This window comes from Pimephales promelas, chromosome 25 (assembly GCF_988280905.1).
Source record: "Pimephales promelas chromosome 25, fPimPro1.hap1.1, whole genome shotgun sequence".
NCBI classification, from domain to species: domain Eukaryota; kingdom Metazoa; phylum Chordata; class Actinopteri; order Cypriniformes; family Leuciscidae; genus Pimephales; species Pimephales promelas.
In genome coordinates, this window is record NC_142793.1 from 1920175 (window position 1) to 1935190 (window position 15016).

The 15016-nt window shown below is 40.4% G+C and overlaps 3 protein-coding genes and 1 pseudogene across 3 annotated transcripts; 2 read left to right on the forward strand and 2 right to left on the reverse strand.

The window, feature by feature from the left end:
* Positions 1 to 130: 130 nt before the first annotated feature.
* On the forward strand, positions 131 to 1230 carry LOC120468149 (histone H2B). The gene has a single exon (XM_039656799.2). It carries the CDS (start codon positions 614 to 616, stop codon positions 986 to 988), a length of 375 nt encoding a protein of 124 aa, XP_039512733.1. The 5' UTR covers positions 131 to 613; the 3' UTR covers positions 989 to 1230.
* A 2777-nt stretch (positions 1231 to 4007) lies between these two features.
* Positions 4008 to 4608, reverse strand: LOC120468151 (histone H2B). The gene has a single exon (XM_089127598.1). The coding sequence runs from the start codon at positions 4583 to 4585 to the stop codon at positions 4211 to 4213; it is 375 nt and encodes a 124-aa protein (XP_088983724.1). The 5' UTR covers positions 4586 to 4608; the 3' UTR covers positions 4008 to 4210.
* A 626-nt stretch (positions 4609 to 5234) lies between these two features.
* Positions 5235 to 5675, reverse strand: LOC120468168 (histone H4). Its single transcript, XM_039656821.2, has one exon. The coding sequence runs from the start codon at positions 5657 to 5659 to the stop codon at positions 5348 to 5350; it is 312 nt and encodes a 103-aa protein (XP_039512755.1). The 5' UTR covers positions 5660 to 5675; the 3' UTR covers positions 5235 to 5347.
* A 4326-nt stretch (positions 5676 to 10001) lies between these two features.
* LOC120468128 (histone H1 pseudogene) lies at positions 10002 to 10837 on the forward strand (annotated as a pseudogene).
* Positions 10838 to 15016: the final 4179 nt, after the last annotated feature.

Genomic DNA, 15016 nt, shown 5'->3' on the forward strand with positions numbered 1-15016 from the left:
AATATCGATACCTTTTTCTACTTTAAATGTAATAAATACTCAATTAAACCTTTTTGTTTTACACAATAATCCTTTCCACAAACGCTTTTCCACAAAATCAACAAGAAAAACAAGTAATTATATAAAAACGGTAACTTACCAGTTAGCAGGAATGAGAATGTAGGAACGAAGATATATTTCTGTTTTTAAACATCTAAACAATAACATTTTTAAAGTGTATCTGACCATTATTGGTCTGTTATCTCCCAAACTCGCTCAATGGGCTTATAAGAAGTTTTAAAATTACACGATCATGCACAATATTAGAACCGCTTATTTTCCTCAGAAAATATTACTAAATAAAAAGAGCGGGAAACGAAACAAATGAAACTTGGCGGAAGTGTGTAGTTCAAACATGAGACGGTGGGCGGAACTATATCTTATCCACACCTGTGATTGGTCCTCACGCCTCTCAAGCAGCCCAATGAAATGTAAATGTGTGGGTTTGGTCTCTGAAAACAGACAATCAGATATTTCCCTAACACTTTGGACATTAGCATAGAGCAGTGAATAAATCCCTCTGTATCGCACTGTTGCTTACATTAACTCGTCAGTCTTGTGATATCGCATCATCATGCCTGAACCAGCAAAGTCCGCTCCTAAGAAGGGATCCAAGAAGGCCGTCACCAAGACCGCCGGTAAGGGAGGAAAGAAGCGCAGAAAGTCCAGGAAGGAGAGCTACGCCATCTATGTCTACAAAGTCCTGAAGCAGGTCCACCCTGACACCGGCATCTCCTCCAAGGCGATGGGCATCATGAACTCTTTCGTCAACGACATCTTCGAGCGCATCGCCGGTGAGTCGTCTCGCCTCGCGCACTACAACAAGCGCTCCACCATCACTTCCAGAGAGATCCAGACCGCCGTGCGTCTGTTGCTGCCTGGAGAGCTGGCCAAACACGCCGTGTCCGAGGGCACAAAGGCCGTCACCAAATACACCAGCTCGAAGTGAGGCCTGCCCGACTTCAACTACCCCAAAGGCTCTTTTAAGAGCCACACATCTTCTCAGAAAAAGAGCTTTTGTGTTATCTAATGCTTTTAATTCTATGAGTTCTTTGAGTTTGTAAATATAAACATTGACTTGGGTTTCTGAGGAGTGTAAGGCTGAGCTCGTTTTACAACCCTAATCCAGCTTGTGTAAATCAAAGAGATAATGTAATTTATTTAATAAATAGATAAATGAATACTTCTCTTGATCTGAGCGGTACAAGACTTTGCTAGTTTTCCTAAGTTTGCCTCCTGAACACAAAACTCCTTAATCTTGTATTTGGGTTGAAAATTGGCACCCAAGAAATGAATGGGAAAAACTAAATTAGACTAGAGCATTCTAAAATAAGCCAAAATAAGACACCAGGTGACAGAAAATAAGCATAATTTACATAGAAAATTTGGTACTTTTTGAATGAAATAAATTCAAAAATACCGGCAAAAAAAAAAAAACGATAAATGGATAAACAAAACTTTATCAAAGACAGTGATATAACATTTATAAAAACTAAAAATTAGGATCACACCTTAGTCCTCTGTGCCCACATTTGTCCAAAATTACAGGATTAAGGGCTATAAAGTGATTACGGTTTGGGGGCTACAACGTTATAAACATTTGTTTTGTTCTAATTTCATCAGCCATGCGTGCAGATACAAGTTAAATGCAAAAACTTTATTTCCATTTATTTTCTATTCATGTTTGAGTAAAGTAACCCTTTTATAAATTACTACCAACTTTTCTTCCAATTTTCCAAGTAAAATCATTGTCTTTTATATGGAAGTAAAATAATGTTTTTATTTGACAATTGGAAGAAGAGTTGGTAGTAGTTCATAAAAGGGTAATTTTACTCATACATGAATTAAGTTTTTTGTATTTAACGTGTATCTGCACACATGGTTGATGAAATTAGAGCAAAGGTAAATGTAAAACAGTTGAGTGAGTTTCAAATGTAAGGAACAGTTTGCGGTTTGATGAGATTTACACAAGATACAAAATACTGAGAGTAGTAGGCCATTTAGAGCAAGGAAGGAAAAGACAACCTTATTTTAAAAAAATATTAAACTAACGACAGAATGAAATAGATTAGGGTTGTAAAACGAGTTCAGCCTTAAAGATGAACTGAACTGAAATTTGAGAAAAGGTGATATAACAGATCTATTTTATTTATTCTCATTGGTACAATTTTTAAAATGGCAGAATTTGTTAAAAGGGATAAAATAGTACATTGAAAGTGTTGTTTTTGTTACACGGGCGCCGCCATGTTGGATTTCAACGTTCGACTACGTCACTGGCATGGTAAGCCACTCCGTTGCCTACCCGCACCAGCAGAACAGCCGTAGCTTGTAAACAGTCTAAGGCTAGCTGACATGGCTGAGGAAACAGATTTTTTAGCGACACACTATTTAGAGATGTGTACTTTCGTCAATGAGTACATGAAACGTCTGACAATGCACGAAATGTTTTATTTACACAAGTTACAAGTTCAACACATCACGTTAACGTTACTCGAATCCTTGATGGTGAGGGGGAAAAGATCCCTGATGTATAGTTCACTGTAAAGGATGGGATTTTCTCCTTCCTAAATGCACCCTCGCCCATAGAGTGAACTGCCAGTACACTGTTAATCTAAACAATCTGAGAAAAGTGTAACAAGTTAGCCCAGCCGTCGCCTATTCGTAACATACCCTGCTACTTATGGGGCGGTCCAGCGTCTCAGCTCGGACATCCATTAGAGACAGCATAGCCTCCTTCAACACGTTTCTCTCACCGAACAGCATCCGAAATGAACGGTGCATGGTGATGCATTTTTCGCCGATCAATAAATGTCCATGTTGACCTCTCTGCAACAGATCGTCGCAGTGTCTATGCTCCACAGCGCTCGCGCCCGCAGTCACTTTCCCCCAAACGATCCTGTACTGCAAGTGAAGCCTGAAACTGATCGTCCTCCATGTGGTGGTAGTTAGACACTACCGGCCTGTCCCTCACGGGCTCAAATGCGTAATCCATGCCGTTAAAAGCGCTCATTTTCGTCTGTGTATACAGGACCTACAGCTGTTGTCTATGGCGCTCCGTGGGTCCTACCATGCCAGTGACGTCATCGGAACTGCCAGCGCTAACAAGCGCAATTTTGCGTTGCTTAAAAAAGCTATATTAAAGGGTTAGTTCACCCAAAAATGAAAATTCTGTCAGTATTTACTCACCCTCATGTTGTTCCAACCCCGTAAGACCTTCGTTCATCTTCGGAAAACGAATTAAGATATTTAAGATATTAAAATCGCTCCTGCATACAGTCCATAGGCTTCTTGAGGGACTGGCTCTTGCCGTCCCCGAAAAGTCATAAAAGACATCGTTAAAATAGTCCAAGTGACTACAGGGGCTCAATCTTAAGTTTATCAACCGACGAGAACACTTTTGTGCGCAAAAAAACAACAAAAATAACGACTTTATTTCAACTATTCGTTTATTTCTCCCTCTGCGCGAGTCAGCTAACTAGTTTAATAGCGTAAGCTTCTGTTATTGTACGTCACACGCATCACACACACATGACCAGCGTCGACCAATAGTGAGCCTACGTGTGACGTAGCTCTACGCAATCACACTACGTTAACTGACTACAGGCCCATGGAGAAGGAAGTGAATAGTTGAAATGAAGTAATTATTTTTGTTGTTTTTTTGCGCACAAAAGTGTTCTCGTCGTTTGATAAACTTAAGATTGAGCCCCTGTAGTCACTTGGACTATTTTAACGATGTCTTCAATTACTTTTCGAGGACAGCAAGAGCCAGTCCCTCAAGAAGCCTATGGACTGTATGCAGGAGCGATTTTAATATCCTAAATATCTTAATTTGTGTTCCGAAGATGAACGAAGGTCTTACGGGGTTGGAACAACATGAGGGTGAGTAAATACTGACAGAATTTTCATTTTTGGGTGAACTAACCCTTTAATATATATTTTTAAAAAATGTTTAGTGTAATTTACTTTTAATTGTCATAAACAACACGTTTTCAACGTCGATATTTTTCAGTTCAGTTCATCTTTAAACTCCTCAGAAACCCAAGTCAATGTTTATATTTGCAAACTCAAAGAACTTATAGAATTAAAAGTATTAGATAACACAAAAGGTCTTTATCTGAGAAAATGTGTGGCTCTTAAAAGAGCCTTTGGGGTAGTTGAAGTCGGGCAGGCCTCACTTCGAGCTGGTGTATTTGGTGACGGCCTTTGTGCCCTCGGACACGGCGTGTTTGGCCAGCTCTCCGGGCAGCAACAGACGCACGGCGGTCTGGATCTCTCTGGAAGTGATGGTGGAGCGCTTGTTGTAGTGCGCGAGGCGAGACGACTCACCGGCGATGCGCTCGAAGATGTCGTTGACGAAAGAGTTCATGATGCCCATCGCCTTGGAGGAGATGCCGGTGTCAGGGTGGACCTGCTTCAGGACTTTGTAGACATAGATGGCGTAGCTCTCCTTCCTGGACTTTCTGCGCTTCTTTCCTCCCTTACCGGCGGTCTTGGTGACGGCCTTCTTGGATCCCTTCTTAGGCGCGGACTTTGCTGGTTCAGGCATGATGATGCGAGATCACAAGACTGACGAGTTAATGTAAGCAACAGTGCGATACAGAGGGATTTATTCACTGCTCTATGCTAATTTTCAAAGTGTTAGGGAGATATCTGATTGTCTGTTTCCATAGACCAAACCCACAAACTCACATTTCATTGGACAACTTGAGAGGAACGCGGGCCAATCACAGGTGTGGATAAGATATAGTTCCGCCCACCGTCTCATGTTTGAACTACACACTTCCAGCAAGTTTCATTTGTTTCGTTTCCCGCTCTTTTTATTTAGTACTAATTTCTCAGGAAAGTAAGCGGTTCTAATATTGTGCATGATCGTGTAATTTTAAATCTTCGTATAAACCCATTGAGCGAGTTTTGGAGATAACAGACCAATAATGGTCAGATACACTTTAAAAACGTCATTAGATGTTTAAAAACAGAAATATATCTGCATTCTCATTTCTGCTAACTGGTAAAATTTCATCTAATTACTTTTTTTTTTGTTGATTTTGTGGAAAATATTAACATTTAAAATAAAACCAAACGGTTTCATTGGGTTTATTACATTGAAAGTAGAAATGTATCGATATTCTCGATCCATTACTGTAAAACATTTACGAGTTCTTAAATGAGATTTACCGTAATTGATAAAACCAAAACTCCTGAAACTTAATTCTTTGATTTGACATGAAACATTGACTCTTTATGTGTCAGAGTGTGTGGCTCTTAAAAGAGCCTTTGGGTTTGTGAGGTTTGTCCTGGTTTCAGGCGTTTATCCCCCGAAGCCGTACAGGGTGCGTCCCTGTCTCTTCAGCGCGTACACAACATCCATGGCGGTGACGGTCTTTCTCTTGGCGTGCTCGGTGTAGGTGACGGCATCGCGGATCACGTTCTCCAGAAACACCTTCAACACTCCGCGGGTCTCCTCGTAGATCAGACCGGAGATGCGCTTGACGCCGCCGCGGCGAGCCAGACGACGAATGGCGGGTTTGGTGATTCCCTGGATGTTATCGCGCAAAACTTTACGGTGTCGCTTAGCGCCTCCTTTCCCGAGTCCCTTACCGCCTTTGCCTCTTCCAGACATGTTCAACACTGAGCGTTTCAATTGATGAGTTAAAGGCCAGTAATATGTACTATGCGTGTTACAAGATCGTCTTTTACTTGTGCTTACAGGACCTGAAAGAAACCAGCGCCGTGTCACATAACACACACACACACACACACACACACACACACACACACACACACACACACACACACACACACACACACATGTACGTCTATACGTGCATTAATCTGCATGTAAATTAATATTTACAATTTATTTACTATCAAAACCCAGACAAAACTTTTAAAATAATAAGCAAAGAAAATGCAAATGATTTTGCAGGCTTTATTGTAAATAACTAAAGGTCTTAATTTATGTGCCACTTATTATTTTAATAGAAATATTAATGCTTAGGGTATACTATATTAACTATTTAAACTATATTTCATGAGGTACAACATCACTGCCAGGACCTACAGAAGAAGCCTAGAAAACAGTTCACTTTTCTCTGCAACTTTGTCAATGATCAATCACATCAGAGTCAAGAGAGAAAAGGATGCCATCAACATAAAAGCTTCCAAGTGCTCCTGTGACTGCTTGCTTCTGAGTCTGGTTTTAATGAACTTAAGTGTTGAAAATGTGCGCTCACAGGCAACCTGAGTGATTGACAGGATGAGCAGGAACTTGTATGCCAGACCTAGGAGGTGGTAGGCTTTTGACATCAGATTGAACCTCCCGAGAATCTTGTAGCAACACTTGTGGACATTCATTACACGAGGAACACTCCTTGCATCGGATTTCAACCCCCTCATCTTCGGTCTTGTCTTCCAATGTTTTGACCCTGTACTCAACGAGCGGATACATTTTCAATTTTTCCCATTGCAGAACAAAACTTCTAAATTCACATTGTAAATTCTCAGTAGTTGCTTCACTGTCAAATCTCAACAGACATTTGCTGAGCTCTTGGAACATTGATGGTCGTAAAGAGGATGTCTTTAACTAGGTGAAGTTCCTGGGATCTAGAAATGCAAGGTCAGCAGAGAGTGTTCCATGACCCAGAAACCTCCTGTGTAATGTCTCAGTAGCTGTGTCCATGATCTGATTATGGACTGTGACTTATACCTATTCTGGATTTGTGACAGTTTCAGCATAAGGAATCGACAGGAATCCTGGTTGTCTTCCTCCTCCTTTTTGATGGCATTGCAGATTTAACTTCCAGCTCTATCTCTTTGTCTTGCTCCTGCAATTTTTCATTTGCCCACAGAACAAATTTCCCTGCAACTGCTTTGACTGAGGAAAAGTCTCTTGACATGCTTTTCAGGCATTCATGTGTTGCCATTACCATTCTGTGGGCAGACAAAATATCCATCCCTTGTGTTTGGAGGTATTTGGACAGCGGTGATGTCTGCTCAAATATCCTGATGAAGGTTTGTGCTGTCAGTATCATCTCATACTTAAGCAGAGCCTCAACAAATCCTCGTGCTTGAACGCGGGCAGTTGTTTTCATGGTCCTATCCTCTTGTATTGCAGTCAATGCAAGGATGACATCCACATAGAGACAATTATCTGGATTTGCAAATGATCCAAACATTTTCCTGAGAGCATTATCTTTGGCCCCCCACCTTGTCTCGCCAATTGGTGAGAGTCGCCTCTGATGCTTGCCCTGGCTCTCACTTTCCCACACATTCATCCTTTTGTATGACTCGTGAAAGACAAACAGTAAACTACAAACAGTGAACCACTTTCTATTACTGTTTGGGTTGTGTCAGCCAGAAAGAGGTTTAGTACATGTGCATAACACCAAACGTGCACTTGATTTGGTGCCACTTTGGACATCTGAGTGGAAAAGCCTTTGTATAGGCCTTACCTATTAGACGCACCATCTGTAGCATCTCCGATGCACTTGCTCAGATCCAAATTAAGCTTTTCAGTAAGCTCTGAAACAAGACTGACAAAATATTGTCCAGTCGATTCCTTGCACTTGACAATGCCGATAATCCTTTGGTGAATTTTGTCTGTAACATATCATACAACAACAGAACACTGGTCTTGTGAGGTGATGTCCTGTGTGGTGTCAATCTGAAGTGAGAACATTTGATACACACATAAGCTGCTGAATGGAGTTAATGACAGAATTAATGGTTCTTGCAGACAGTGACAAAACCATGGAACCTCTGCCTTTGGTCCCAGTTTGATAAATCTTCTTGGATTTTTCAATACATTCCTTTAAATGCTCTCTCTCTCTCTCTCTCTCTCTCTCTCTCTCTCTCTCTCTCTCTCTCTCTCTCTCTCTCTCTCTCTCTCTCTCTCTCTCTCTCTCTCTCTCTCTCTCTCTCTCTCTCTCTCTCTCTCTCTCTCTCTCTATCTATCTATCTATATATATATATATATATATATATATATAATTTTTTAAAGTCATTTTTGCTTTTAATAAACTAGTCAGTGAGACATCCGACTGGCTCGTAATATTATCAAAGTTAATATAGTTTCTTTAAACAAATACTGCATCTAGTATAACATTGGGTTTCAGTATTTGGCTATTGCATTATTAAGCTGTTATGTTATGCTATGCTATGCTATGCTAAGTTATGTGCACATCATGGACACACAAAACAAAAACCATTACTTGGACACACTCGTACACTCAAACTCAAGACGCACACATTCATTTGAACTTCTGACCTCGCTTGTTATTATATTATATTAATACTCCGTATGGGGATGATCTTTCAGTTCTATGGATGGCCTGCATTGTAGATGATTCTGCTTTATCTTGTATAAATATGACCCTTCTTCCTTAAAGTTGAGAATGTGATACTACATTGTCTCTGTGTTTTGATCATTGATCTCGCACTGATGCCACACATCACAGGGGTCCAGGCCTGTTTCCATCTGATGACTGACAGACGCTTCGAGGCTGCAGAGAGTACCTGAAAATGGATCTAACAGACAAATATTGTCTTGGATCAGAATACTCTTATATCCCCTGTTGTTTTCAATTCCAGGAAACACATTTTAGGAATTAAATTGAAAATGTTTAAGCAACTGAATTCACGAGTTCACACTTACAAATCGGTCGGATAGATTCAATTGGTAAACATATTTGGCGTGCTGTCCGGAGAGAGAGCTCTGATCTTGGTACTTGGCTCAAATGCAGAGTATATTATTTACTCAGAACCAATATTTAGAAAATGTACTCTTGATACTCAAGTACTTTTAAAAACAAGTACTTCAGTACTTTTACTCAAGTAGACATCTGACTGTAGTACTTTTACTTGTACTTGAGTGAAATTTAGCAAGGGGTATCTGTACTTTTACTCAAGTAATAAAGCTGTGTACTCTGTCCGCACCTGAGTACTAGTATGACCAAAACCCTGAAATCTGTGCAAATGTATCAAACATATCGTGCAAATTATATGACTATTTTACGAATTATCTTTCAGTGGTGGTAAATCACAATATAACAAACTTATTTTACCTATTCTTTGTCACATTAACTTAGCAGATGATTTTATCCAAAGCGACCAGGAGAAATACAAGCGAATCATCTTAATGAGACAATGTCATAAGGAATGCTTGCAATACAAAGTTTCAAACATTGTACAGAAAAGTAAAAGCAACAGAACAAGAGTTATATGAAACTGGGGGCAGTTTTTTTTTTGTTGAGTCACTTGCTCTGCCTTGCTTTAAATGAGCGGCTCATTCAGATGAGCTTTAACAAGATCCTCATTCACATTAAATAACGAATAAGGTTAAGCAAATATGACGATTTACATTTTCTATTTAGCTGATATGATGTACATCATCTTATGGAAAGGATATTTATTATTAATATTTATACAAATTATAATTATTTTAAGGACAGATCATCTGCTGGTCAGACATGAGATTCACAGAGAGACTGATGATGTTTGTGTGCTTCAAGCTGCCCCAAAAACATCTGTATGAAAGCCTCCTCACGCCCCTCGCTAATGCTGATTTCATTACAATCTATTTCAGACTGTTTTCTGAACACACAGATAAAGTTTTCAGGCTTTTGTCAACATTTCCACTGAAAATATCCATCAAATTTACACGCTGCTTTTCCTCGTGGCAGATGCTCGCATTGGATTTGATCTGACAAAGGCAAAATAAACATTTCATCATTGGGTATTTTAGTCTCCGATGAAAGCCCAGAACCTCTGCTTGGTGTTCATTTTGTTTTGGCTGAACCAAACTATTTTACCACTCCAATTTTTAACCAAATGTAAGAGAAGAAAACACACGAGAGAAGGGCTTGTTGACGCGCTCATATGCCGAGCGGGTAGATTGAGTCTATAAGGTTCTCATGCGTTATTTAAGAACGCAGCGCGAGAGCGCCATACATTGCTGAAACGAAAGTAGTTTGAAAGACTGTTCATCGAGAAAGAGAGAAATGGCAGAAACCGCTCCCGCACCCGCTGCAGCCGCCCCGGCCAAAGCGCCCAAGAAGAAGTCCGCTGCTAAAGCCAAGAAAGCAGGTCCAGGCGTCGGCGAGCTCATCGTCAAAGCGGTGTCCGCATCCAAGGAGAGGAGCGGCGTGTCCCTCGCCGCGCTGAAGAAAGCGCTCGCTGCCGGCGGATACGACGTGGAGAAGAACAACTCCCGCGTCAAGATCGCCATCAAGAGCCTGGTGACTAAAGGCACCCTGAAGCAGGTCAAAGGGACCGGCGCTTCGGGCTCATTCAAGCTCAACAAGCAGCAAGCCGAGACCAAGAAGAAACCGGTCAAGAAAGCGGCTCCTAAAGCGAAGAAGCCCGCGGCCAAGAAACCCGTCGCTGCCAAGAAGCCCAAGAGCGCAGCGGCAAAGAAGCCCGCCGCCAAGAAATCGCCAAAGAAGGCCAAGAAGCCCGCAGCCAAGGCCGCTAAGAAGGCGACGAAGAGCCCCAAGAAGGCAAAGAAGCCAGCAGTCGCTAAGAAAGCAGCCAAGAGCCCTAAAAAGGCAAAGGCTGCTAAACCTAAAGCTGCAAAACCTAAAGCCGCCAAGCCTAAAAAGGCAGCGCCCAAAAAGAAATAAAGTCCAGTGTTTGTTCCTCAACGGCTCTTTTAAGAGCCACCCACTAACTCTGAATTAGAGCAAAACTCATCTATGTTTGTAAGTATTGACTAACTCCAGTAAATTATTATATGTACGAGATGTATTGTGAATTGCCAAAAAGCTGAAGATGATTCAGTGATCAGTCTAAATATGTTGTACTATTACTACTAGTACAGGAAGAATACGTTACTATGCTGAAAAATTGTGACAATACAATCAACCCACATATCCAGGCAATATGAGCATAACACTGCAATATCAAATGGTCATTGTGCCCAGAATATAGGCTACAGTGTGAGAAAAGGTGCAGGACTCTTGGTAGTAAAAGTGTACAATACCCTTTTTCGTACTTATTCAAATTGATAACAAACATTTCTACTTCTTCTTCATCTTTGACTGCTTAACGGTGGATGCAGACTATTAACGCACTACCGCCACCCTTCAAATAGATTGTGCTTGATGATCACTATAGCTCAAAAATTCAAACATGTATTTTATTATTCTATGATCGAAAGCCTTAGACAAAATATCTCTAACGATAAACCTTTCCCCACTACCCTCTATTTTCCTTTTAATTAAAACCCTTTCTCTCTTAAATTTCTTATACATTGTGCCACTGTTCTGGCACATTACATATCTCACAATTTCCTGACTCATGTTTTCCTATTAGCTGTAATGTTTTGTTTAGTCCAGTGTGTCCTATTCTCATTCTTGTAAAAATGTGTTCTTCTCTATGACATCTTATAACCAGAGGACCTTGACCAACCTCAGGATTTATCATGTAAAACATTTTTTACAGTCCATGGTAAAAACCCCTCCCTTTATCTCCCCTATCCCATTTATCTTGCCACAGCTTTTTAACACGTTTTTTGATTATTGACTTAGCTTCAGATTTCTGACTTCTGATTTACTTTGATATTTTACACATAATAGACATATTTGTCGCTTTCAAAGCCTGTTTAGCAAACTTGTCTGCCAACTCATTACCAACCACACCTACATGGGCCGGGCCCTACATGGACCCAAACAAACTTTACATGCGTCCCCCCATTTTGAATACTATGAAGCAAAGTCAATATCTCACACACAATATCATGCCTCTCACTCGTATTACCTAATTTAAAATTTTCTAAGGCTGACAACGAATCTGACCACACAACTACTCTCAGTGGTTTAATTTGTTCTACCCACTGCAACGCCATCACAATTGCTATCAGTTTTGCTGAGTACACTGACAAATGATCCGAAACTCTTGCATAAAAAATAATATCAAACTCTGGTATCACATATGCAATTGCCACTTTTCCTGTTTCTGGTTGCTTTGATCCATCAGTAAAGATTTGCACATACTTAAAATAATTATCCACATATCTCATAGCCATTTGACCACTATCACCCTTATAATTTCTTATATTTTCAGGCAAAGTTATGTCAACGTCTGGAAGCATTATCATCCACGGTGGGTGCGGTGAAACATTTTGTTTTCTCTCCTCTGTCTTAAAGCAGCGCTCAGTAAGACTGGAAACTTCTTTGCTGTTTTCTCGCAGGTTTCTCTCTCGAGCTCCCCCTACAGTTTCGGAGTATATATACATGAGAAAACTGTCGTAAACTCGTTGTCAACTCCCCCTCCCATCTCGTTCAGGCAGGCCATGTGAATTTGTTTTCAGAGAAGCCGGCGAACAAACGGATTTTGTCCCCACCACTTTTGAAACATCTCGCGGCACAGATGTACCAATGCAAATAAAACATCTCCAGTTAACAGCATTCGTTTCATTTGTTTGTTAAATAACAGGCGATCTAGCACTGAAATGTGTTGGCTTCTCTCAGAAACGCGCTTCAATCCGTTGCGGAGATTCTTTCCGGTGAAATCACAAATCAAAATGCACACAAACGTGTCCCTTTTTCTCATGGTTTCTAATTCCTCTCTCGTATATTTTCCCCCACTCATCAAAACATATAAAACCACTGATAAACATTATATCAATTCAACCACTGATAAACATTATTGGTTTTGATGAGGGGGAAATAAAAACTATTCGAGTGCGGAACCTCTGGCCGGACCATCACTGTATTGTGCTCATTTTTATGTGCATCAGGAAGCTATGGACATCGTCGTTCAAAATATTACCTACTCGAAAGAGAAAAAAGAATGAATGCGTTACCCAGCACTTTTGAAAATGCCCTTCCGAATGCGTCTCTGTCCCCAGCACATTTCAAACCAAACTGACGCCCGAGCCATGTCCACTGTATGATTCTCAGAACAATATTATTATGTTGAGATAGTGTATATTTTTATTGTGTTACCAAACGTTATCAGTAACATTATGGTTAAAAATCAATACTATAATAAATATTTCCGCTATTTATTTATTTTTAGTTTAGCCTACAGCTATAGCTACTTTGATTATGCATTATCAAAATACATGTTACGTTACATTCATCATTTTTCTGGTGATCCGAGTTGTCTATCGTAACGATTGACCAAAGAAAGTCAAACACGTTTAATTTGTTTATTACAAGTTTGTTTATTTTATTATTGAAGCTTGAGACCGGTGGTACTGGTGGTCTGGGGTGCCTCGGAGTTGATAACACTTGCCAACGCTTGTAGCTAAAAAGGAAAAAGAAAATGTATCAATCTTTTATCAACATATCATTTATAGACAAGGTCAAAATAGCACAGATGGAGTTGCATGTGTGAAGTTGCAATGCAATTTCTCGTTTACTTATAGTTCTGTTTGTGTAAATGTGGGTAAATAAATATAAAAAAGTTGCATTATTAGCTAGCAGCTCTCGTGTCGGTTTATGCATTATCAAGTCAGCAGCACAGTATAACGTTACTAATTCTGAGGCTGACGACAAGCTAAACTAATGCATAATTTGTAGAATTTCATATCGATTTATAGGCGATCTGAGAAACACAAATAAACCCTGATAGAGGAACGGACAAAACACTTACTTACAGAAAACAAGCAAGTTTGTTTGCTAATGAAAATGCTAACATCTAAGTTACAGTATCTAACGTACTAGTAAGCCGGTAACAGACAGCGAGCATAATATAATAATAAAAAAAACAGACAATAGCAAACATCCCGACTCCCGAGGTCACAATTACAAGAAATACAAACATTAAACACAGTTTATTATAAAGATACTTACAAGTGCAACAGCAAGAAGGCCAGGTCAGCATCGGTTTTGCAGGCTTCGCTTTCTTTCAGTTCTCTCTATTCTGAAAAAGCCGGTCCGTTTCTCTTCTTTGTTTCTCTGATAAACACTTCCGAGCTGTCTTCTTCTTCTTTTACATCAGCCATCACGAAAACTTGAAGAATTCAATATCTAGCGTTACCTTTTTCTTATAGCTAGCCGGCTCCTGGATGGCCGGGGGCGTGTACGCATGCGTGTGCGCGTATAGTGCCGTAAAGCAATTCGTTACCTCGCGAGACCTGAAATCTCACGATACTTCCTAACACTGAGGCCGGCGAGCCGCCGGCCCAAAGTTGCAAGGGTGGTTTTGCGGCTCACAGGCACCAGGGGGGTGCGAGATGATCACCATTCAACACGAAATCAGTAATATTAACATTACAATGACTCCAAAGCTGTTCAGTTAAGGTAAAAAAAGTTACTTAGTTCTGCTTTAACTGAATAGTGATGGGAAGTTCGGATCATTTTACTGATTCGGATCTTTGAGTCTCGTTCAGTAAAATGAACGACTCTTTTATCGAGTCATTTCGTTCATTTCGGTCATTTCATAATTATATAATTAAAATGTCATGTTAAATATCCCATACATCTAGTACTTACGAAAATCTTAATTACATTTGTAAAAATAACATAATAGGGTAATGCAGCCAAAGCCAAAAGCAACTGAAATAACTGTAACGTTAGCTATTAATTAGTTGCTGGGTCTAAAGTTCAGGCTATGCAGTCTGACCCTGTTATAGGCTAGTTCACCTCACCTCCTGATCCGAGACGTTCTTTGCTTTGCAACTTCATATTTATCAGGTTTGTTCTCCTCCTCTCATGTCTCGAGACGTTATCTGTTGACTCGTCAGTGTCTGACTCTGATCTGTACTGTCTGCTGGCCGTGCCATGCGATATAGCAGGACCGGAAAGATTAAAGATTAGTTCATCTCTCGAGTTCGGGTTCGGCCGGGTCCGAGTCTTTCGTTCTTCCTGTCAGTCCCATAGAGTCTATGCTGTCAGCACCGGAAAGAGAAATGATTAGTTCATCTCTCGAGTTCGGGTTCGGCGGGTCCGAGTCTTTCGTTCTTCCCGTCAGTCCCATTAAGTCTATGCTTTCAGTACCGGAAAGGGGAATGATTAGTTCATTTGAGTCTTCG